The following is a 25,343-nucleotide window of genomic DNA, read 5'->3' as shown; positions in this document are numbered from 1 at the left end:
CGAAAGACTACACAACTCTTATATACCAACACATTGATAAGAATTAGGCTCGAGTTTGGAACAACCCTCTTGAGGAAAATACACACCAGCAATGGTTTGAAACAAGGTTGTGTCCCTGCGCTGTACCTCTACTTTATATCAAGCAGAACACCAACAACACTTAAAGTAAACTTGCACGCCTCTAAGGTGACAGGTTTTAATGCTTCGAACATTATGTGCGCTGACGACGTTCTACTAAGCCATACAAAGGCTGGCCTTCAGAGTCTAAGAAACTCCACAGTTATGTACTCGGAAGCACATCGGTTAGAAGTCAACCTGAAAAAAAACAAGTGGTGCACGTGCGACAAGGCAGCGAGATCCCTGCGAGGAGCGTGCGCCATCACAAAGCAGCTTCCCCTGAGAGACGCCGTACGCGTGCACATCTCCTGTCCTGAACGCCGAAAGAGGAGACGCCATGCACGTGCACATCGCCTGTCCGTGCGCGCACATGGTTTGTTTCCCTTCGCTAGCTAAACCGACAACAATAGTCTCGCCAAGGCGAAAGCAGCGCGTGCGCTGTGTTCGCTAGGCGAGACCTAAAAAGGGGGCACACAGCGGCGATTACTTCTGTAGGGTGGTGGTGAGTCGCCCCTCCGCCCACTGCGAGCCGCGCATAATCTGAAATAGCAATGAAATGATTTCACAGTGGAACGCCACAGCCGCAAGCCTGCCCCCAAGCCACGAGAAATGAGGGCTTGTCCTTTGTTGCCGATTAGCAGCAGAGAACTAGAGCAGTGGCTGACTGTACGCTCGAAAGTGAGCTTTGGCTGGCAGTTTGAAGTTTGAAGCTCTCCTCCTAGCTGTCTGTTTTTTGGGAAGTGGTGTGGCACTTTGCTCGACCTACCACTTTCTAAGGCTACCAGCTGCACCTGGGGACACACAGGGTATTACTCACCTCCCTTTCTTACAAACACAAAACAAAGAAGAGCCATTTCCTTGCATATAAGGTACAGAGGCAGTCATTCACAATCATTCAGTCTGCAACATATCTAGCTTACGCATTCACCCAAACGCAATCTGTTAAACTCTCTAATGCCAATGCAGACAAACAAAGACAACACATAGTCACAGAAACTCTGTGGTGGGTCAAAACATGAGGCTCCGCCACCTCATGTCAAACAAAGAAACAAGACAACAACTCAGTTGTGATTAGCATTGCGCAATGGTTCATGACATGGACATCTTGTGACCTCCATGAGGCCCTACCACCACATGTCTATGCACTCACAAAGACACCATACAACATTTATGCATGTAGGACATGTAGACACAGGTGCACAGTCATATGACAGCCATGGCACAGAACCTACTGGAATCATTCGACTAAGGGTTTCCCCATCATCCTTAAGTCTACCTATTCAAGGCACAGACCAAACAAAAATGGAAAGTTTACCCATACATCACTTTAAATCAAAACTCCTTTGACTGAACTCCAACACAAAACATTTTACCATAACTACACTCTTACACAATGCACCCAGGCATCCACCTCACCTTACTCAATTACACAGGTTACACAGGCAAAATAACTCTCACACTTTCTTCATCTTCCACAAGCAACACACATTCACCCACAAAAGTGCATCTCTGCACTCCCACATGCTCCACACCTACTCATACTAGCGAGCCAAACAACACAACCAAGTTCAAGGCTGAAGAAAGCACTAAATCTGCACCCAGAACCACGCCCTTTGGAAACTTCACCCAAAACGTTGTGATGTACTTCCGGACACAATGATATCAGCCTCTAGTAGAGGCATACTGAAAATGTATTACCACAACACAACAATCAAACACTAGAACAGTCCAGTAATGCCACCATTAACAGCAGGCCACGTCAACAGGCAAAGAAGTGCTACTTACACATGCTAGAGCTACATGTAACACCTGATTCAACACAACACGGACCAACTCCATTATAAGCAAACTGAATAAAACACACCACAAAATAATCGCAAACGTACTATGCTTCATGTAGGACACATCTGTAAATCTTCCATGAGTACAGAATGAAGACTATGTGTAATGGAGGCCCTGCTGCAGAAGGGGCAGGGAGATATGAGGATGGGTTTCCAGCTGTGAAGGATTTCAATAATTACAAAAAAGCAACTTAATCAAGTTGCATCTAGAGAGGAAGGCCAGCAGAGGCCTATTATCCGAGACAGTGATTACTAAAAATAAAACCCAGTACACAAAGAGTGCCTCTCATTTGAAGGGGTGGGCCTCTCTGAAGTGGGACGGGCAGGGGCCAAACAGGGCCCCGCACAGGAGCATGCACTGTGTGCTGTGCTCAATAAAACGGTAGTTTCACTTTCTTCCTGCTGTTTCTCCTGCTTGGGTGTCTTCCTGTGGAAGAGCCGGAATCCAAGGCGAACAGGCGGTGTTTGCAATGCCACTTGAAGATAGGGCAGGCTTGACAGAGGTTTTCTGTTTAGTTTTCTAAACATATTGTTGAGAAAGCCCTGTTTGCACAGTGCATTTCGATACAAAAGCAGGGTTGACTAAAGTGTCACATGTGCTACTTGGCAGCTGTGCACACCTATCCCTTCACGCTGCATCACCTGTTTTGTCACATAGACTTGCTCTGCTGCTGTGGTATTCTACCTTTTTAGGTCTCGCCTAGGCAGCGTGCATGCGATACATAGGAAAAGACCTTTAGCGAATGCTTCAGCTTTGCTGCTAAAAACGTGCACGTATTGCATTGCTTTGAATGCAACGCGTGCATGCCTGGCGATTCCCTTGCGGGAGCAAGCTTTCACACCATGTGTTGATTACAAACATATGGTCCTGCTCGCTCACGCAAGGGAAACAGGCGGAGGCCCCGTCCTCTCTCCCCTCCCACTGATGCCTCCTCCTCTCCTCACCTTTTTTTCCCCCTTCAGCGCGAGACGCGCGCTTGTTTTCTAGAGGGAACGGGTTAACTGTGAAAGATCAGAAACACATAAGTACATAATATATCTTCAGGTCTAAATTGAGTGTTGATTGGAAAACACGTGTTGATGCTTCAGGTAAAAAGCACTGCAATAGCCTATGAGTTATTAGAAGAGCTCTCTGAATGGATTATTTTATTACATTAGAGTTCTTAATGTGCATGCACACAAAGAGATTCAAACTAAAGACACGACTTTAAAGCTCTTAGGCCATATTTAAAAAAAACACATCCAATGATTCTGAATTAAACCTTTCCGTACAAAGGGAGCACTAGGATAGCTACAGAAGTACAAAAGGCATAAATTGAGGGACAGAGGGCCCGATTCACAGAACTAACTTAAGACAAAATCCTAAACTTACTACTTTTGGTATTCACAGAAGTTAGGATTTTGTTTTAAATTTGTTTTAAGACAAACTTAAGACAGACTTAATTAAGACAGACTTAAGACAAACTTAAGACAGACTTAAGACAGACTTAAGACAAACTTAAGACAGACTTAAGACAAACTTAAAACAAATTTAAGACATTTAAGACAGACTTAAGACAGACTTAAGTTAGGATTTTGTCTTAAGTTTGTCTTAAGTCTGTCTTAAGTCTGTCTTAAGTCTGTTTTAAGTCCGTCTTAAATTTGTCTTAAGTCTGTTTTAAGTCTGTTTTAAGTCTGTCTTAAGTTTGTCTTAAGACAAACTTAAGACAAAAACCTAACTTCTGTGAATACCAAAAGTAGTAAGTTTAGGTTTTTGTCTTTAGTTAGTGCTGTGAATCGGCCCCAGAGCGTTTTAATCTTTTCCAAAACATTAGACAGAATAATGTTGGGGATTTGTACCTGAGATTATGCTTGATCTTTAGCACCATAAAATTATTATTAATAGCATGCAAAGTAGTTAAGAACTGACCACAAACAGGAGTGGTGCTAGGACTTTCCATACTCCATGGAAAAAAAGTTACAACATAGAGCACTTTCCAGGTGCTAAAATACAATTATTGAGCTTCTCCCAGTTATGTGGCACCCTAAGCGTGTTACTTTATATCACCTGACAAAAGCGGCACCCTTTACCATAGAAGGAAGTGCAAAACGTCAATAAATGAAAACACTACTGGCAATAGGCTGGATGGCCAAATATGCAAATATTACTGATAATAGTAAATCTAATCTACACACGGACAGAGTAACAAAATCTGCATACAAAACTGGCATGTCACTTTGTGACACAATATTTTTGTGACAGTTAATGTGTTTAGCCTGTTACAAAAATACAGCATATTTTTCTATTTTAGACTACAATTTATTTGAGATCATGAAATTTGGCAAACCGGGCCGTAATATTATGGGAGTCTGTTTTAGCCTTTACAAAAATGTTCTTGCAGCACTCCGCCATGCGATTGGGTGACTTGCTCCAGGAAAAATCTAGTAATACATTCTACCAACCAAAACAAAGTTGGCCCTTTTGATTGCCTAAGGATATGGTTTGCTGCCATTAAGAGTCGGTAACACAGTGTTACAGTACATATACAGTGGGTGCACTGCATGCAGTGAAGTTACATTCACAATGAAAAAAGTAAATGCAGTATTTCCAGTACGCAATGAGTGAGGGCGCCACCTCCACAATGAGTAAAATGATTGCAGTGTTTCAGTACATATACAGTGGGTGCACTGCATGCAGTGTAGCCACATTCACAATGAATAAAGTGACTGCAGTATTTCAAGTACTCACTAAATGAGGGTGCCACATTCACAATGAGTAAGTTGATTGCAGGTGTTTCCAGTACACACACAGTGCATGTAGGAAACCCACATTCACACTGAGTAAAGTGACTGCAGTGAGCACAGTGCACTGTTAAGTAACCTCACCTGTGTGGCTCCTCAGGTGTCTCCTCAAGGTGGTTTGGCTGGAGAAAGCTTGCTTGCACTCACTGCACCAACAGCTCCAGCCACCGTCGTGCACCAAGACGTGGTCCCTCAACGCTCTCTGCGAACTGCACCTTTTCCCCGAAAGCAGGCACAGGTTGGTGTTGCAGGAGGAGGAGGAGGAGGAGACTTCACCTGTAGAAGCAGGGCAGGAAGGGGAGAATCAATGTAGGCTTGTCTGCAGCTTCACCCCTAGCCAGTCACCATGACCTGTGCTATTCTCAAAGACCTCCTGTCTAATGCATTGGTGACCTGCAGGCTGTGGTAAGAGGTCCTATTATTCCACATAGGCTGGCTGCCTCACATATGCAAAAGTCCCCAGCCTGAGCAGGGCCCAACTGAGCGAGGTTAGCCTGGCCCCCTGAGGAGTGGGGTCCCCTTGCGCCACAGCGTCTGCAGGCTTATACATTTCGTGTATGACCTACTGTACATTTGAAAGTTACGTGGTGTTACGCCAAAATAGGTAACTCCGCGCTCTGACATTCTTAAAATGCAGTAATGCACCGTATTTACAAAAATATGGCACACCCCTGTGTTCTCCCTAGCGGTAATAAAGGTGCCAGCACTGGCAACCTTGTGCCATGTTACGATTGTTTATGCGTAGGAAGAGACACCTTTCTATATAAATACACACACACACACATGCATACACACACACATGTATACACACACACACTTGTTCAATGTTTAGTTTTATTGATGTTGCCTTTATTAATTGCATCTATTCCTTTAGTGGAACTGGAAATTTGGCCATTTGATGTTTTGCCACAAATTGAGGACGTTTTACAAACACAAATGACCAACATTGGACCTGGAAATCTCACTTGAAGGAGTTCTGCTGCTGTACATGAGATTATCCACTGTATGGATGGAAGAAGGGGAACAAGACAGGCCAGTGTATTCCAATTAATGTAGTCCACACTGACAAATCACGATTCGAGACTTTTCACAGCACACCGTTCTAGCAGTACATGGATGGATGGGATAACTTCGGTAAAAGTATGAAAGTCACATTTTGAAACACACTGGCACAGACACACAGTGCACAACTGGGGAGGATGTTCAGTAATATGATGAGGGACTATTGAGGTAAATCATTACATTAATTTGTAGCAGATGGTGAATTCTGAGGCATGTCAATGAGCCTGTTCAACGCAGGGGGCGGGAAAGGTGCAAACCAGCTCGTAATGGCGCAAAAATACAGCGGTAACAGGCCCTTTGACCAGGGGCGTACGCCCAGGCCCCGCATCCCCCGCAGTGCATGGGGGAGGCAAGCTCCAGGGGCCCCGTCAGCACTGCACTTCGGCCGGGGAGCTCCTGATAGAGTCCAGTGGGGGCCCCTCCGCGTACCTTGCCCCCTCAATTATCGTTACGCCACTGCCTTTAACTAATGGCCCTGTCATCGGTATCTCTGTTTCAGCGGTTCCTCCTTCCACATCTTGCCACCCAGCATGACATCCCCCTCTCCACTGTCCCATGCAGTGCCCGCAGGCAATCCTCCAATTACAAAAGCTCTGAGTTGTTACGCGTAGGTTAATAATGTACATTTCCAAGTGCTTCGCGTAAGAAGTTACGGTTACGCTGTTCCTCCTGGAGGCTCTGTGGTTATTTGGTCTTGCCTTGCGACGGTACAGTCAATAACATTACTAGCAATCATTTGTTTATACAGCTTCACTGCCAGCCGTGTCCCTCTTCCATCAAAACTGAACATACATGTCCTTGGCATGATGTCATTATAGCTAGAATTTGTCTTTATTCGGGTGGTGGGTGGGGGCGTCAGCGGGAGTGTGAATAATAACTATACCAAAGATTATGGACGTCCTATGGCGAGTAAGTAATAATTTCAAGAAATAAGACAGAACGTAGGTCCCACCCTAAAGTGGGTAAGGCCTGTCTACTCTGAAATTAGTGACCCAAATAGTTAAATAACAGGTGTTATTTCTGAAGACAGAGTAAGGACGCTCAATATTGAATACATATTAAGTAACTAGAATGAGGCATCGAGCACAGAAAAAGAGTCGAACAGCTGCAGCACTGGTAGAAAGAAGAAACCAAGTCTGGAGATAAAAAGGCACGCGAGTTTTAACAACCGAGAAAGGATCACCTAGGAAAGAGAAACGTTAACACAAATTACGGCTTAAAAAAATGAAATAGTTGCTAAATCCATGTGGACATTGGCAATGACAAGACATGGCTGGGCAGAGACCCCTTCCAGACTTCAAACTCGTGCTGGTCACGCTCACACTGAGCAGCTGTCAGGTGAATAAGCAACAGCTTTGGCCATCCGCTCGCTGCCCTTCCAATCCCATGGCCCACACACTGCCAGCCCATAGCCTCTCCAAGCACGGCGAGTTTCCGCTCAGCTCACGGGTGCCGGTTTATTTCTACCTCAAGTGCAGTTTGATTCTAGCTCCCTCATAACCTTCCCCTTTAATGTCCCTCAACTTTGAGGTGTCAGGCCATCTCCCACTTTTTTGAATACTCACAATCCAGCGGCGTCCTCGCTTACCTTCCAGGGTCACTTCTTTCCCGGCCCGCTGGAGCGCCTGCACGGCTCGGTCGGGGGTGGCCTCGAGGAGGTCGCAGCCGTTGACGGACAGGATGGCATCGCCCACATGCAGTGCGTGGTTCTTTTCCACCACCAGATTTTGGGAATCAGGATAGGCAGACGGTTCTCGTGTCTGCCTTTGATGCTGATGCCCAGCCCGCCGGACGGCTGCTTGAGGACACGCATGGTACAAACGGGGGGAGTTCTCCGCTCCCCGGTCCAAATAGCCATGGCCAGCGGCTCAGGGTCTGACTCCAAGTAGAGCCTAGTTCGCCCCCTGCCGCCGGCAGCTCCCTCCCAGGGAGCCGCTCTGGCGCCGCCGTGGAGACCCGCGGAGGCCAGCAGAACACCGCCCTCCACTATAGTCACTCATGAGCGAGTGTTTCTAAGTTCATAACTCATAGCAGGGTGTAGCTGCTTCGGAGAAGCCATGGTGGCCGCATGTGGCCCGCATAGTGTTCGTACAGCCCACCCCTTAATCATCATCATTCATGAAGGGGAGAAAGTCCTTCAAGTGTCTCCACTTCCACTAGTACACACACCATGTCATCAGTATTCAGAAAGAGGCGGAGTAACTATCTCAGCGACAAGAAACCCTGCTCCCCATGAGCACAAATAAACGATGAATAATAAAAAACAAACCAAAGGAGCACTTACAAAGCGTGGAAGACCAGTGCCGCTGGGAACAGCAACGTGGGAGGGGACCACGCTGTGTATGGGGCTGCAATGCCCGCCGATACAGGGGGAGGGAGGATGGGCCATGACACACTATACTGTGTGATGGCCAAACTAAATGTTCTCTGAGTGAAATCGACTGAAAAAGAGCTAAACACACAAAGGAGGGACTTATGCAGAAATGTACCAATAACAATCCAGCATTTCTGAATGCCACACATAACAAAATCACAAAGAGGGACGGAGGGCTAAATAAAAGACCAGCACACACGCCCCTAAAAAGAACTGAAAAACAAGAAGATGTGCCGTTCCTATTGAAGGTAGGTCAGTAAACTCCTGAGTGATCAAGTCCGAGGGAGCTGATCCTTCAGGAGCAAGAGCCCTCACACACCCCAAGGGGGGTCATGCTTCATCATCGGGCAGCTCCTCGTTGGGCCAGCGCCGCAATGCCCAACGGGCCCCGCAAGAGGGCTCTTTGCCAGAGTTCTTTTCAGCTGCTGTTTGTGAAGTGCGAGTACGGTGGTGAGGGAGTAGTGTGTGAGTAGAGTGCTAAAGATTAAAAATAACTCTTAGGGAATTGAAGATTGAGTTTAATGTGTTAAACCCTAGGTTATATTAAAAAAATAACTGGTAGAACTGGGAATGCATCAAAATGCTACGCATCCCCAGGTGAGGCGTGACAAAGAGAAATATCTTTATTTCTCCTCCTTTTTTTGTTTCTATGTGTGTTGTTGGCAAAGAGGAGAGTGTCACTCCATTGGGGTGAACGTGCAAAACCTACCAAGAGGAAATGCCTGCTGGATATGACGCACTGTAAGTCTCAATTGGAACTGTATGCGGAAGAGCTACCAAGGCCATCAACGCCTAAAGACAAAGGGGCCCTCTAACGACATATCTGCTTTCCGCCCTGGAAGGGCTATAGTGGATGATGCAGAGAACTGGTAAAATTCCCATATCATGTATTAATAATACTTGCACGTGTACTTATAACATGATAAGGTAGATGTACTCTAAGACTATATGGGGGGCATGTACTATTGTTGACTTGTTGAATGGCTTTTTTTTGTCTGAACATCAATAAAATGCTATAAATAAAAAAAAGACAAATTCTACAATGCCCATGGGGAGCAATAACTAAAAGCAGAGGAGATCACCAGGAGCTTACAGGAAGGAAACGCACGCTCTTTTCAGACACAAATGCTAAATTCATACGGTCTGGATTTGAAATTCACACATTTTTAGTGTTTTGTGGTTGTATGCTGTCACCTAGTGGTCATATCATGAAGTCCAATTATTTACAAGGCCCACAGAATAAAGTTTGAGAGTGACCAGATGGAAATACTAATGTTCTGTTTTTTCAGTATTAAGCGCTTTATAAAGAACTGCGTGTCTGGATTATAGAATTTAATAGAGGGAGTTAGCTGACATTTATGCGCTCTAAATTTTAGCACATCTAGTAAGTGACGCGGTGAACGAAGAGAGCTGCGGCAGCGAACAACTTTACTACTGTACACGTCCTTCAATTCCCTAGCTACAAATCATCAACTCCTCCCTCAAACAATGGTTTATTCCTGGTGATGTCGCGACGCAAGTAAATGGAGGAGTAACACGTTTACCTCACTTCATTCCATAGCAGCAACCAAGAACAAGCATTGGCATAGCCAATAAATCACGCCAATTGGGGCCTATTAGTGTTTAGGCATGCAGCACATTACACTGGGTGTTGTGCCACCAGGGATTTAAAAGCTATGCAATTACTACACACTGAAAGCTCGAGCCAGATGCCTGGCTCTGGAGTAGCTCTAGGTCCCCTTGAGCCCAAAATAAACAGAAGTTCTGTGTGGATTCTGGGTGTCACTCACGCTGTAAACTAAAGCGCCACAAATAAAAGAAAACACAATAAAAACATGATCCTTTGATGTAAACAGTGAGAGGGCAAAAGATACCCATCCAGTGGCTGAATGTCACAATGTGAAATCTGGGCAACCATACACAACAGCAGAATGAAACAAATGACCCTTAATGTAACATACCATATCTGTGTTTGAGTTTTAGCATGGTTTATGCAGGCTTGAGTTGAGTTTCAGTTTTTCTTATATGGAATTGTTTTTTAATCTGACTCTGCTATATTGCTGGGTTTGCATCTCTGCTTAAAGCATGACTTTTAGTCACTCGTATCTTTGGTTGATTCAATACATTTTATTTATTAAGAATTGGGTGGAATCCAGGTGGTGGTTGAGTTTGATATTTTCCTATATATAGAATGATGTTTAATACATTTTTCCCCCTCACCCAGATTCCAAGTAGTCACTCAGTCGGGGGCAGTTGATAGCCACCACATAGGATCACCTTCCAGTGTTGACCATGTCAGGACCGAATTTTTCCTTGTAAGTAGTAATTCAGGTTAAATAAATATAGAATGGAATCAGTTCTATATGTTGACTATCCAGCCGGATAGGGAATTTAATCCAGTTTAATCTTAATTAACAAAGCACAAAAAAATATACAAAGTGGGATACAGTCCTGTACCCAAAGACATAAAGGTGAGGTAGTTTGTGACATTAGGACATAGTAAGTGTGCACGTTGCTTACAAAGGTCGACGACGTTTCGATCCCGTTAACAGGAATACAGGGATCATCATCAGGACAAACAATAATTGCCTAAACAAATTAATTATAATGAACAAACAATTTGTGACAAGGAGAAAGGGGCAAAGAAAGGGGAATTTTTTTTTGTTAAGTTAGAGAATGTAATACACAAAAACGCTTATAATAGGTGGCGCACTAGGGTCTAACTAGGAAGCCAAAGGGTCAGGATGAAAAAGCCATGCTCGAAGAACCTCAGGTGTGAACAATTACCGTGAAGATTGGGCCGGAGGGATAACGACACATAAGGTTGCCGGCGCAGTTTAAGGCTAAACGCGAGCCAGAGTGAGCCTATGGTGCATGGTGTTGGGTATTAAAACGTATTTACAGATGAACCTGTGGAGTGAACGCAGGAAGCACACTTAATTAAGGTTTAATGTGCAGATGAACCTGTACAGTGAACGTGGGACGCACAGTTAATTATGGTTTAATTAAGGTGTGAACGTATGGTGCAAAGTGTTGGGTATTAAAAAGTCGAACCTGTGGAGTAAACGCAGGAAGCACACTTAATTAAGGTGTGTGAGGAGATCGACTTGGGTGAAATGAATGAGAGGGCGCGAGCAGTGGGAAGCGGAATTGAAATAATTAGCCTTACCTAGAACAATATGGGTGGTTATACCAATTGTAATTGCAAATAGCAATGCGAGGAAGGGGGGAATGTTGGAAATAATGGCCAGCATCAGAGCGCCTGAAAAAAAGTAGAGTCGGTGTGAGGTTAAAAGCAAGGAGAGGGGGAGATGGTGGCAAAAAATGCGCATAAGTTGTATGTGCATACCTTGGATTGAGAACTTAAAGCATGGATGTGGCGGCAGGATTTACAGGAGGTCCCGTAGTTTTCAGAACATCTATATTCCAGGAATGTAAATTAATACGACGCTCACCAGGTGGGGAGCGAAAAACCTATAATAGAAGGATTGCGTGGATATAAGGGACTGGATGAGAATAGGAGAACGGGGCAATGCATGGATTACGGCCGCTTACCTCAATGAGGGTGGACAGGATGTCGCCAATTACGTAGGGGTCCAAGGAATGGTAGAATACCGTTAAGAGGGAGCCCCCTTCCTCAAGGCGGCGATAATTTTATCGCTATATCAGCAAGGTCACACTATCACGTGAATCCTTGCCTTAGTGCCCTTTCCCGTAACGCCCACCTTTGCTTCTCTGATGAGATGCAAAGTGTGCACTCCAGCTCAAAATAACTGGAGAAATGTTGCTAACCGACATTTCTCCAATTATCAATGGGCACGCTAACAAGCATAGAGATAAGAAAAGTAGCGCTAACCTTGGTTATCGCTACTTTCCTTACGCCTGCTTTTAGTTTGACTTAGCCATGATATCCAATGGAAGGTGGATATCATGGCTGAGTCTGCCCTGCCCTATCAGCAAGCCATCGCCAAACGTTGTGTGATTATCACTGTATTTCCAGCGATAATCGCACAATTGGCTGCTTGCTCCTGGAATTTTATCGCTTTTGAGATAAGCGTTGCTAATAGCACGCTATCGCAGCGATAAAATTTGGCGATAGCCGGCGATAATTATCCTAGCGCTAAGTGTGCTTAGCGATAATTATCACCGGTTGTTGCTGATATGCCCCATGGAGATTAGCTTGGGTAACTCAACAGGTAATCAAGATACATCTCTTATGACATTAGCTTCATGGAACATAGCGGGTCTGTCCTCCAAGACACCATCATTGGACTGGTCAAAATTTACAGAAAAACAAGATATTATAGCATTTCAAGAGACCTGGGCGCTAACTCCAGTCTGCCATCCTGGTTATTTAAACTTCTCAAAACCAGCAATCTGTGGACAAAAAGGTAGACCCTCAGGAGGGTTAACAATTTGGGTAAAACATGATAGTAGAAAAGGAGACTGATAACATAGATATTATGGCACTACTCATTTGCCCCAAATACCCCCTAACTTACCTATTGTTAATGTATGTGCCAGGGGAGTAGGGGGAGGTAGATTGTCTAAGACAATCACCGACCTTGACAGCTTTTTAGATAGAATGAGTGAAGGGAACAACAAAGTCATAGTGGGTGATTTTAACACTACATTTGAGCCTTTGGACTCTGATGATAGTAACCTTAGTGCAGACGCAGATGTTCAGTGGGGAATTCTCCAACTGGAGATACCACCAATTAAAAAGTGGACAGAGGCAGTGCTCCAACTAAAACCATTTAGCTTAGAATGGGGAGTTAGGGCAGTGAATGGACGTACACCCTCAGATCGATTAGGATCCCACACATATAGTAATGACCTGAGAAGCAGTTGTATTGACTACATCTTTATTATTATAGAGAACTGGCCATCTCTTGTGGATATGGAGGTCTGTGTGAGGAATGAAAGCGATCACAATCCATTGTTGCTAAAACTTAAGGTAACTGGCCACGTATCACCTCTGCCCATTGCCAACATGATTGAGACTGCCGATGCTATAATAAGTAACGACACGAGGAGGATTAAATGGTCTCAGATTGTTGAAAAAGAATGTTCCCTTGAGAAAATGAAAGTAGAAGTGATGAGCACATTAGATGGTCTGGAAAAATTTAATAATCAGGGAGAAATTAACATAAATATCACCCAAATCCATAAGACCATGTTCGAAAAGATTAGGTCCTTCTTTGTCCAACCTTTCAAAACGTCAAAGAGACCCACACTTAAACAGGACCATTGGTACAATAAGGCCTGTAAAGAAGAATATAAGCAGCTATCCTGGGCAATCAAAACTAAAAACATGGTCAAGATTAAACTAGCATGTAAAAAGTATAAATCCTCGCAAGCAGTAGCAAAGAAGGAATGGGATGAACAACGGTGGTTAGAACTTTTACAGGCTAGCAAAATGAAAAACATGCCATCATTCTGGCAGCTGGTAAAGTAGGGTAGAGGAGGTCAAGGTAACACCCCCCAAAACTATATAGCGCCCAATCAGTGGGTTTCCTTTTTTGAGAAACAATTTGCAGTCGGAGAGAATGCTCCCCTCTTCCAAATACCAAGCACTGATATATCAGTAACGTTTACTATAAGTAAAGTGGAAAATGCCCTGAACTCAGCACCAAGGGGTAGGGCCCCAGGCCCCGATTGTATTCTGGCAGACCTATTTCTATCTGACAAGGATAACTGGCTCCAGTATATCATGATCCTTGTAACGCGATAGCCAGTGGAGCTTCTATTCTTGACTCTTGGCGAGGAGCTGAAATTTTACCTGTTTACAAAAGGGGGCTCGCCCTAGCCCCAGCAATTATAGGCCAATCAGCCTAATCGACTCCACCCAAAAGATTATGGCCAGACTTGTGCTGAACAGAATCCAGATTTGGATAGCAGAGAATAACATATTATCTCCACTTCAAGCAGGCTTTAGGGCCCTTGTAAGTACAATTGACAACGTTTTTTTATTTTGTTTCAATCTACTGGTGTGATGTACTACTAGCAGGAGGCACCATCTATGCCGCCTTTGTAGACCTTAAAGCTGCATTCAATACGGTTCCGAGGAATAGGCTCTGGGCCGTATTGAGTGACCTAGGGCTACCTTTAGAGCTTTTACAGCTTGTAGTCAAACTGCATGAATCCAATTATGCACAGGTTCGATGGGAATCACAAGGAAACATTACACCTAGGTTCCCAATTCTCAAAGGGGTGCGACAGGGGTAGGTTTTGGCTCCCACCCTGTTTTCACTGTTTATAAACAGGGTGGTTAAATATTTTTCAGAGTTCTCCACCGACGCACCCGTCGTTGCAGTCAAAAAGGTCCCAATACTCATGTTCGCTGATGATACCCTAATTTTATCAAAAACACAAGCTGGGTTGCAGCGAGCAGTACCCGCATTGAGTCATTTTGCAAGGCACATGAGTTAGTGGTAAATGTGGACAAAACCAAATTCATGGTGCTGCACAAACATAAAGTAATCAAGTCAAGAGTTGTTATGAATGAGGAACCGCTGGAACAAACAGATATATTCACATACCTTGGAATAACCGTTGGCCGTAAACTGGACAGGAAACCTCAGATAGAAATCATGGCGCTTAAGCACTCCAAGCTTGCTGGAGCACTTTTGAAAGAACATAGGCTCTCCCAGACTAAGCCGGTTGGTCCTGTACTTAAGATATATAACACCAAGGTTATGGCCTCCACACTTTATGGTGCGGAACTCTGGGGATTAGAAAATCTGTCCCCATTAACCCTGGCCCAAAACAGATTTGTGAGAGGTCTAACTGGCCTTCCCCAAAGCACTTCACTCACACCCCTATATTTTGATCTGGGGTGTAACACCCTTGCAGAGGTTGCTGGGTTTATATCATTGGCCTATTGGAGACGACTATGGTCCACTCCGGAGCTAGCCCGCTATGCCTAAGCACTCAAAGATATTAGATGCTGATAACACTCACAAGATCAGCTGCTTACAGCGGGTAAAAAGCTCCCTCGTGAACATGGGCATGAGGCACTTGTGGGATGACCCGGAGAATAACACGTTTCCCCCCAAAAAGGTTTTTAAAGAAGCATACTGGGCTATGATTAGAGCTGGCAATCTGTGTTTTTCTAGCTCATCATCACTGACCAGTATCTTCCTGGAACATAAGTTGGAACCAGGCACCGCTACCAAATTCCTAGATACTCTCAGTGATACCCTTGGTCAGCTCCTAACCAGATACCCACATGTCACCCTTTTGGGCGACTTCAATCTACACCTCGACTCTACAGAGGACGCTCAGACACTTAACTTCCACCAAACTCTAGAAATCTTCAACCTTCAGCAAAGAGTTAAGCAACCCACTCACCTAGCTGGACACACTCTAGATGGGGTCTGCACCAACTTTCCCCCTCTAGAAACCCATACTCCGATTCCACAAATCTGGACAGATCATAACCTGATCCCATTTCTCATTAGAACCCCGCAGCCTAAAAACTCAAAAAAACCCTGTTCACCCCCAGAGAACCATGTCAACTGGAAAAAGGTAGAAGACACCTTTAAACTCCAGCCTACCTTTGAGACTCAAAACCCCAGCCTGACTGGTAACGTCGAACAAGACTCCCAATCCTTCCACAATTGGATACTACGCGAAATTACAGAACGTGCTCCACCCAAACGGACTAGGAAATCTGATAGTAATGGCAAAACCAACGCCCCTTGGTTCACCCCAGAAGTAGCCGAGGCTCATATGCTCTGTAAAAAAGGCCAACGCAAATGGAGAAAAACATACGACAGTTCGGACAGAAACTCCTATGTCCAACTAAGGAAAAGTTACCACTCCATTATAAAAAGCGCAAAAAAAGAGTTCTACATCAAAGCCATTTATGAGGCCAAGCAAAAACAAAAAACCCTGTTTGCAATAGTTAAATCTTTCACCCATCCAAAAGCCCTACAGCCCGAAATACCTCCCTCTCAAGACCTCTGCGACCAAATAGCAGACTTCTTTGAAGAGAAAATCAATCTCATTCAGAAAGACTTCCCCCCTTACCATAGCCCACAGTCCCCCATCCCTCTGGAACAAGCAGGTAAACTAACTGGAAACCTAAAAACGTTCTCACAGGTCACTCTAGCCCAAACCAAGGAAGTCATCCTAGCATGCAAGTCAGGAGCCCCCTCTGACTCCTGCCCTCCTAGGATCCTTCACCAACTGATTGACACTGTCAATCCCATCATAAACAAAATAGTAAATACCTCCCTCAGCACTGGCCTCGTCCCCAGGGCATGGAAACAAGCCATTGTTAAGCCCTTAATGAAAAAATTGAACAAATCCCCTTCCGACCTGACCAATCTCCGTCCAATCTCACTTCTCCCAGTTCTGGGAAAAATCACAGAACAATTAGTCTACAGGGAACTCAAAAACCATCTCGAAATGAATAATATCCTCCACCCTCAACAATCAGGCTTCCGCCCCCAGCACTCGACGGAAACTGCCTTGATCGAATTGACTGACTCAATAAAAATATTACAGGACCAAAGAAAGAACGCAGTATTGATCCTGTTGGACCTCACAGCAGCGTTCGACACCATCTCCCATCCCATACTACTGGACAGACTCAGGGACATTGGTATCTCTGACCTGGCATTGAACTGGATAACATCTTTCCTAACAGAAAGATCCCAATCCATCACACTAGGACCTTTCAGTTCTGCAGAGAAAAAGATTCGATCAGGAGTCCCACAAGGCTCCATCTTAAGCCCCCTGCTCTTTAACGTCTACCTTATTCCCCTCATCTCCCTGATCGAATCATTCGGCATAACTGTTACATCATACGCCGACGATACCCAACTCATAGTCCCGCTAGAGGAGAATTCTACATCAGCCGAACAAAATCTAAAAAACTGCCTGAAAAACGTCTTTCTGTGGATGGAAACAAATCACCTCAAGTGCAACACTAGTAAGACAGAAATCCTCCCCATGGGGAAAAATGTCAACTTCTGTCCTCATCTCTGGTGGCCAGAGGACTCCACAGCCCCTCCCCAGACCGTCACAACAGCAAGAAACCTTGGAGTCACCTTCGATACTGACCTATCCTTCGATCATCACGTAAGGAAGGTGGCAGGAAGCTGCTTCGGAATCATTAAATCCCTCAAAAATTTTTTTGACTTCCTACTAACGGATGCTAGAAAAGCGGTAGCCGTGGTGCTAATCCTATCGCGCTTGGATTACTGCAACGGCCTAATGGCAGGTGTGAAAAAAGTCACACTCAAAAAACTGCAGAGCGTCCAGCATTCTGCTGCCAGAATGGTGCTTAAACTCCCCAGGAGGTCTTCAGCTTCCACTGCTCTGAGAACCCTCCACTGGCTACCCTGGCACAAAAGGATTCTTTTCAAAATCCTAATCATTGCATTCCGGGCATTCAACCACATCGGCCCCAAATATCTAATTAGGCGCTACCCCCATTACAATCCCCAGAGGACCCTGAGATCCTCCAATAACAATCTACTAAAACCATCCAACTTCAACCTAAAAACCAAAGCGGGTAAAACCCTCACCCACTTATCTTCTAGAGCCTGGAATTCCATGCCCCAGCACCTGAGGTCCCTAACCAAGGAAATCCATTTTAGGAAACAGCTAAAAACCTGGATCTTCAGCCTTTCTGACGAGTACGTACTGGACGCCATCTAATCCCGCCCTCCCTCAACCTCAAGCATACTTTCCAGTTAGCGCCAGGATGCTCCTTCCGGAGCGACAGTCGCGCTCTATAAATACCAATACCAATACCAATACCAACCTTTGTATGAAGACTTCTGGGACTTCATAACTAAGCCCGCTGACAGGAAACGTTTCTTCCAGTTTCAGACAGGCACTTTACCAATCAAAGTTTTCACCAAAACCTGGCACCACTCCCTAGACAGCAAATGCACATACTGCCATAATGTGAAGGAGACAATTCCTCATATCCTATTTGTATGCCCAGCATATAGCTCTCCACAATGCAAATGGCTTAAACCAATTTGCTTTATTATGGGCACAGGTCGAGTGCTACCGCACTGCGAATACTTAAGACAAGCACGCAGGAGGCAATCGTGATCGCCCTAGCGAAGTTTCTAGGATGGGTGTAGAGAATCCGTCATATGATCGAATGCAAGTAGACTGTGACAGTGACTATTCGTAATCACTGTCTTCTACTTTGCTTCTTCAGTTTGAGCATGTGTCATAGCCCTTAGCTAGCACTGGGATTTATGGTTTTAGAATTTTAGATGTAATGTAAGATCATTTCTTTTAGCCACCGTCAACGGCTTGTACCGATTTTAAACTTTTTTATGTTTGTATGAGATTTTTTAAACCAAAAAGAAATGTGTCTGTCTTTTATTATGTATTACCATCTTGTCTTGTATTATTATTGATAAGATTTGGAGACTATGTATATATTGTTCTCTTTTTGCTTAATTGTGATGTTATATATTTCTTGTCTTTTATGATCAGTACGATCGAAATAAAGATTTAAATCGAAATCAAAATCGATATTTTCCTATTTTAGGTTGGGTTTCAGTCTCATTCTTACATGGGGAGATGGTTGAGGTTTTCTAATCTAGACTCGGGCGTCAGCCTAACTTATCCAGGTTTGGGATTATGTCAGTCTCATCTGGGGTTGGGTTCATGCTTCACTTGTCTGGCTAGCTTGTACCTTGGGTTGCATTTGAATTTTTCTAAATTGGGCTGAGATTCAATATCTCCTAATTGTAATGTCCCTTAAAGGGTCATATAAACCTCACTGGGCATCATGACAAGGCCGATGGGGCAACGAAAAATCCAACTGGCCTCCCTGCAGCAGACTCACCACTCTTTTGAGAAAGAGCCACCGATATTGCAGCTGATTTTTGACTAGAGATCAACTGCTATCCCAGTTGATGTCTGATGAAAGTGCTCTCAGGGACAGCAGAAGCACTTTCGCCAGAAATGGTGGGTAGTCTGCACTGCATTCTTTTTGATTTTCAGATACAAATTACCAAAGCCGGGTTCTAGTTCTGAAAAACAAACAAACCAAAAAAACACAATGGCCCTGACACACATGGAGTTTCTCCACGCATGTGAGGGATGGGTGGCTCCTCCACTAGGGCGGAGAAGCATCGCCCCACTGCTTCTCGCAGTGTGAGAAACAGAAACATAAAATGGTAATAACTTTCTGTTATTATCTTTTTATGTTTGGTTGCGTGCGGGTGGGTGGGTGGGGCTGCAATGAGAGCAGCGCAGGGGAGGAGTGGTGTGCCTGCCCACTCCAGAGTGCGCAAAGATTGTTTGGTCAGCCACCTGGGGCCGCCTAAATCAGTCATGCGCAATCTACCCTTCTCCATGCAAGCTACAATGCAGTTTGCATGGAGAAAATGGCCTCCCCATAAGCGGCTGGCTGGGCGTCGTTACGATCAATCACAACGCTGCTTGCAGCGTTGTGATTGACTTAGGTGAGGGAGGGAGCCTGGCTGCCTGCTTCTGCTTCCTGTTCCTGGAGAGCAGGAGAGCAGAGAAGACGCGGGACCCGACTCGCGGGAAGGTAGGTTTAATTATATATATATTTTTTAAACTAAATTAAGCCTTGTGCGACCCCCTCCTCCTCCCTGCGTGCCTCCCCACCTCCACCCGTGAGTCATGCCAGCCACAACTGATGTGAGGGCTATTGTTGATTTTATCTGCCAGGGGCAGCTGTCTTGCAAGGCGTTCCCAGGCTGGTACAGTGGCATAGCTAGGCCTTAGACTGCCCGTGGCGGCCCCTGCCTTTTCTGCCTGCGGTGGCCAAACCCAAGAACTGGGGGGTGCTGGCGATTCCTGCACCCGTCGCACTGCAATGGCCTCAGGTTAGAGTGGGGGGGTGCCAGCCGCCACCCCCAAAACTCGTGCATCCTGGGGCGAAACAATCCCCTTCCCACCTCCACCCTTTGCTACGCCACTTGGCTAGTAAAGTCTCCATGAGGAGGAATGCCCTAGATGCAATGCAGTACAGAAGTTGCTGGTGGCCTGCTGTCAGTGATTGTGGTGTGCCGGCACAGCTGGTGGAAGCTCACCAGCGCACAATCAGCATTTCAATCAATTAATCAGGCTTTCTAAAGCTCGGCTTATCACCCAATAGGCTTATTTAAGCAGCCAGGTCTCGAGGGCTATTCAGAATTCCAGAAGTGATCTGATAGTCTGGATGTGCGTGGGGAGGCTGTTCCAGGTCTCTGCTGAGATGTGGGAGAAGGAGTGTCCTCCACTCTTACTTCGGTAGATGCGGGGAGTATTGGAAAGTGAAAGGGAGGTGGAATGTAGTCTTCTCAATGGTTGGTGGAAGCTCAGGCAGTAGTTAATGTAGGCGGGTCCTTGGTTGGAGCCTTGTGTGTGTGGGTTAGAAGCTTGAATTGGCATCTTTTCAGTATGGGGTGCCAGTGGAGTTTCCTGAGGTGGGGTGTAATGTTGGTTCATCGGGGAAGGCCGAGGATGAGTCTGGCTGCGGCGTTCTGTATGGTCTGAAGTCTCTGTAAAAGGTGTGCGGTGATTCCTACATAGATGGCATTGCTGTAGATTAGTTGTTTGGTGATGAGAGCTTGTATCGCGGTGCGTCTTGTGTGTAGGGCTAGCCACTTGAAGATCTTTCATAGCATGCGCAGAGTGAGGAAGCAGGCAGAGGAGACGGTGTTGAAATGTGAATTCATGGTGAGCTTGTTGTCAAAGATGATTCCGAGGTTTCTGACATGGTTGGAGGAAGTGGATGTGGCTTCTAGGTCTGATGGCCACCAGGAGTCTTTCCATGTGTTGCTGCTATTGCCAAAGATCAGTACTTCTGTGTTGTCTCTGTTCAGCTGCAGGCAGTTATTCATCATCCAGTCAGCAACGTTTGTCACGCATCTGTGGAAGTTGGTTCTGGTGGTTGTGGGGTTGTCAGATGAGTTGGATGTCATCTGCATAGGAAATTATGTTGAGACTGTGGGATCTGATGATGTTGGCCAACTGGGTCATATATGCGTTGAAGAGCATGTGGCTGAAGGATGAGCTCTGGGGGACACTGCGGGTGATCAGGAGTTGATTGTTGATGATCTTTTCGAGTACCTTCATTGGAAAGGGGAGCAGGGAGATTGGTTGGTAGTTTTTGAGTTCACTGGGTTCAGTGGAGGGTTGTTTGGGTAGTGGTCGATTGGTGATGGAGTGATTGGTCCATGTGAGTTCTATGACATGGCTGTATTTGATGCGGTCACTGGAGATGAAAATTGGGTCCAGCATGTGTCCTGCAGTGCGTGTAGGGTCGTGGGTGATCCGGGTCGAGGAGGTGTGCAGTGTGTTTCTCATTGGGGCCGTCAATGTGGAAATTTAGGTCACAGAGGAAGATGTAGTCCTTGGAGTTTAAGGCTAGGGGGGCAATGAAGTCTGCAATATTGTTGCAGAAGCTGGAGCATGGGCCTAGGGGTCAGTATGCGCAGGTGCCTTTTATGGTTGTCTTGTGGTCCGTGTGGAGCTTTAAGTTGAGATGTTCCATGGGGGTGGCAGTGTTGTCGGTGATGGTGGTACACTGTATGGTCTCTTGTTGGTGTGCTTCTGGTGAGTGAGCATTTCACCTCACCTTTACTGGGATGGGTGAAGAGTGAATAAGGTGGAGTAGGAACCCTGCCAATTTGCAAACCCTAATTAAGGTCCTTAGTGTCTGTTCTCTCTTGTTTGCATCTCTTGAGTCCTTGGCCGTGTTTCAGCGGCTCTTAGAATGTGGATTGAGTCTAAGTTTTCTTATGCTCGTCTTGAGTCTCTCATCAGAACTTTTGCGTGAGTCTCACTTATCCCAGATTCTTGTTTTTTGCCTTTGTTATCTTTGGTTAGGTTTGAGTCTTTGGTCTCTAGGGACAGATTTAAATGTGGGATTAGGTTTACATTTCCATAATGTAGGTATGAAGGAAAGTTTGTCTAATCTGAACCTTTCCTACATGGAACTGGGTTTGAATCACTCCTAGTAGGAAAAAGCTTCAGTAGACATAATTTCCGCGTAGACCCATTACCTTCATTCCGCTGTTGACAATGGGTCCTTCGCTCTTCCGAACTGCTGAGCAAGACATCACATTGTGTGCAAGGCTCGGGCTGGTATCCTGAAGACAGAGACAAGTTAGAAGCATCAGAACAAGGGCTCATCTGTCACTGACAACTACATCAAAAATGAACTGTGCATTAACCACATTATTCATATCAGACTTGGGTAATAACCTCAGACAACTACAATACAGCTGGAGAATGATTAAAACACACAACCTTAGCCTAAGACTGGTGATGACCACAACCAGCACTAGAGCATGCCAATGGCTGCAGACCTGTACAAGACATGGGCTCTGTTGACCACGCCCAGTATAAAACCATCTCAGACAGCACCAGACCCGGACACTGCCCACAGAGCCAGATGCTAAGCATGGAAAAACTCAACAAATAGACACTGCAATCAGTCTAACAAAAGTGATACACACTGACCTCGGACTATCATCTGGAAAGAGTTCTGTCTACAGAAATACACCAGGAATAGGCATTGACCAGAGACCTACCCTAAAGCTGGATACTGACTGCAAACCCACACTGTGGCTGCACGCTGATCATAGTCTGACACTATTGAGTAAGAACTGACCACGGACCAACAGCAGAGATAGCCACTGAACACAGACAACACCTGTGACCAATTCCAGAAGAGGACATAGATCACAGGTAAGCACCAGAGATGTACAAAAGCCACAGGCCCACACCAGAGCCAGCCAATGGTCATAATCTGACACCTTTAAGGAGGCCACTGACCACAGATGTACACCAGAGCTAGACACTAAACATAGACCAAATTTAGATCCCGAAATCGACCACCGACCAACCGTAGAGCTTTGAAATGACACCAAATCAGGATCCCCACGATGACCCCACAGCATCCAGTGGGCACTGATCACAGGATTACATAAGGACAATAATAGTGATAGGCACTGATATAGGCACAGACCAGAGCTGGGCAGTAGCGTTAGCTTGGCAGGGCTCACAGATTCACTTGTCATAATCTCTCCGTAAAGCTGGTCATAGACCAATGACCCACAGCAGTGCTGGTCTGTTCACAGGCATACATCGCTGAGCTTACCATAGCCCAAGTCAAGAGTTCACCACTGATCACAAAGCTGCACTCTCAGAACAGACAAATACTAGAACAGGACAATGGCAAAAGAACAAATTCAGAGCTGAACACCGATGACAAGCCAACCCTGTAGTGGAGCAGTGACAACAGACCAACTTTAGGTCAAGAAAGTGATAAAAGAACAACACTAGGCTAAGCCCCACAGACCAACAAAAGTACTTGGCACTGACTGAAGACCAATACTAGACATAGACACTGATGAAAGGCCTGCAGAACAATTGGGTATCAAGCAGAGATCAAATCGAGAGCTGTGCTTTTGTCATTACCTACATAAGAGCTGGGGGATAGAATAGAATTCTTACAATAGCTGGGTACTGACAAAGGACCTTCTTCTTACATAATCACTGACCATCAAGCCTTGGGGTGGCTGGGCACTAACCTCAGACCTTCAATACAGATACCAATGGATGCCGGATCCTGTGACGTCAGATCCTAAATATAGTCACCAATGATCACAATCTCTCTTCTAAGCCAGCCCCCACCCCTGGGCACTGATGGTAGAGTCGTACTATAATTAAGCAGGTCATTGACCACAGAGTCTCACATATTCTGCATAGCATAGCAGGCTCTGCCCATCATCTAAATGATGACCACAAATCATCAGATAATAGAACTGAAAATGTGATGTGTGCTCCTAGGTCTGTAGTCTGTTGTCAGCTACCAAATAGGTACCATGACTGAGCTTTGTGGGAGTGCTATCTTTTTATAAGCAGCAGGACTGGACCGGCAGCAGTAGGGTCTTACCTGTGTGAGACACGAGATGCATCCTTAGGCACAAGTCGTTTATGAAGTGCTTCTCACAAATCTTGCATCGATACACCGCCTCAGGGCTTAGCAGCTTCCTGGACAGGAAAACCAAAGACAATTTTCAAAAACCTGGTCAAAAGAAACTACAACTTCTGAGAGACTGGACAAGGCATAGTCAAACTCAAACTCATATCATCCAGGAATACAGGATAAGCTCCCACTAGACGGTTTCTACTCTGCTATAATGGGGTCAGCTTCCCTGGTTACCTCTCCTTGTCTGCTTGTTATATATATTTCCCATGCCAACTTCCAAGGTCTAATGCTTCAATTAGCCCACTCCATACTCAGGTCTTTTATCTATCTTTGTTCACATATCTATCCCATACCTAAACGCAAGAGATGATGCACTCAACACCGTGCCGCGCCCTAATTCCTTTGACACAACTATCTAATTAGCAGTCGGCTCCATACTGCATGTTCAGTACCACTATCCACCCACTCATATTCCTAGGTCACCCCTAGCAACCATGTCCCAATAGTCACAGTGCTGGCCAGCCTTCACAACTCATGCATTACAGAGCATCTATCAACTTACCACCACCCTAAAGCAAGCCAAGTCCACCTACTATCAAGACCTCATCTCCTACCAACACGACAACACCCAGAAAATATAAAACACCCAGTGACATCTATTTACACACTGATGTTCACCACTACTTAATAAATGTTGAGATCCTTTAATAGCATGCAGCCATGTAAACCTACCTTAAGCCTTGGAGCATTAATCAAAATGTCTTCCACACTCAGAAACTCACCAAGACAGTCCAGTGCCTGCTCCTCTTTCTGCTCCACATTGCTCTCTCCTGTTCTTCCCTTACAACCGTATCTTCTGCATCTCATCCAAGCTCACTCTCATCCAGACTACCTTTGACCATGCTCTCCTGCAACCCTCCCCTCCAACACATCATGATGTCTCTGACTTACCCGGTTGGTCTACTTACGCAGCTGGTCTACGTCACCTTTGTCATTCAGCTCATTCTTTCTCATTTCCACCCTCCAGTCTGCTAATCCCTCCTGGGGTCCTCACAGCCTGTTCATGCCTCTGATCAAAGAAACTCTTGCTTCTCTCCAACAACAGTTTCACCCATCTTGTCCAGCCCTACAGCTCATCACTCTACTCCCCATGCACCCAAAGAGATTCAAAACAGTTCTAGATATCCGCTTGCACAGAAAGCCCACAGGGTTCCAGACATTCTATTCAACT

General features: G+C 45.4%; 1 protein-coding gene across 1 annotated transcript in view; it reads right to left on the bottom strand.

The window, feature by feature from the left end:
- Positions 1 to 25,343, bottom strand: part of LOC146809107 (zinc finger and BTB domain-containing protein 16-like) — a 435,238-nt gene that overhangs the window by 55,227 nt on the left and 354,668 nt on the right. The window contains exons 4-6 of the mRNA XM_085615909.1: positions 24,077 to 24,174; positions 22,179 to 22,265; positions 4,824 to 5,015 (exon numbers count right to left, since the gene is read on the bottom strand). Of these exons, the coding sequence (XP_085472035.1) occupies positions 4,824 to 5,015; positions 22,179 to 22,265; positions 24,077 to 24,174 (377 nt within the window). The remainder of the gene's footprint in view (positions 1 to 4,823; positions 5,016 to 22,178; positions 22,266 to 24,076; positions 24,175 to 25,343) is intronic.

This window comes from Triturus cristatus, chromosome 7 (assembly GCF_964204655.1).
Source record: "Triturus cristatus chromosome 7, aTriCri1.1, whole genome shotgun sequence".
In the NCBI taxonomy this organism is placed as follows: domain Eukaryota; kingdom Metazoa; phylum Chordata; class Amphibia; order Caudata; family Salamandridae; genus Triturus; species Triturus cristatus.
This window is presented reverse-complemented; position numbering and strand designations above follow the sequence as displayed.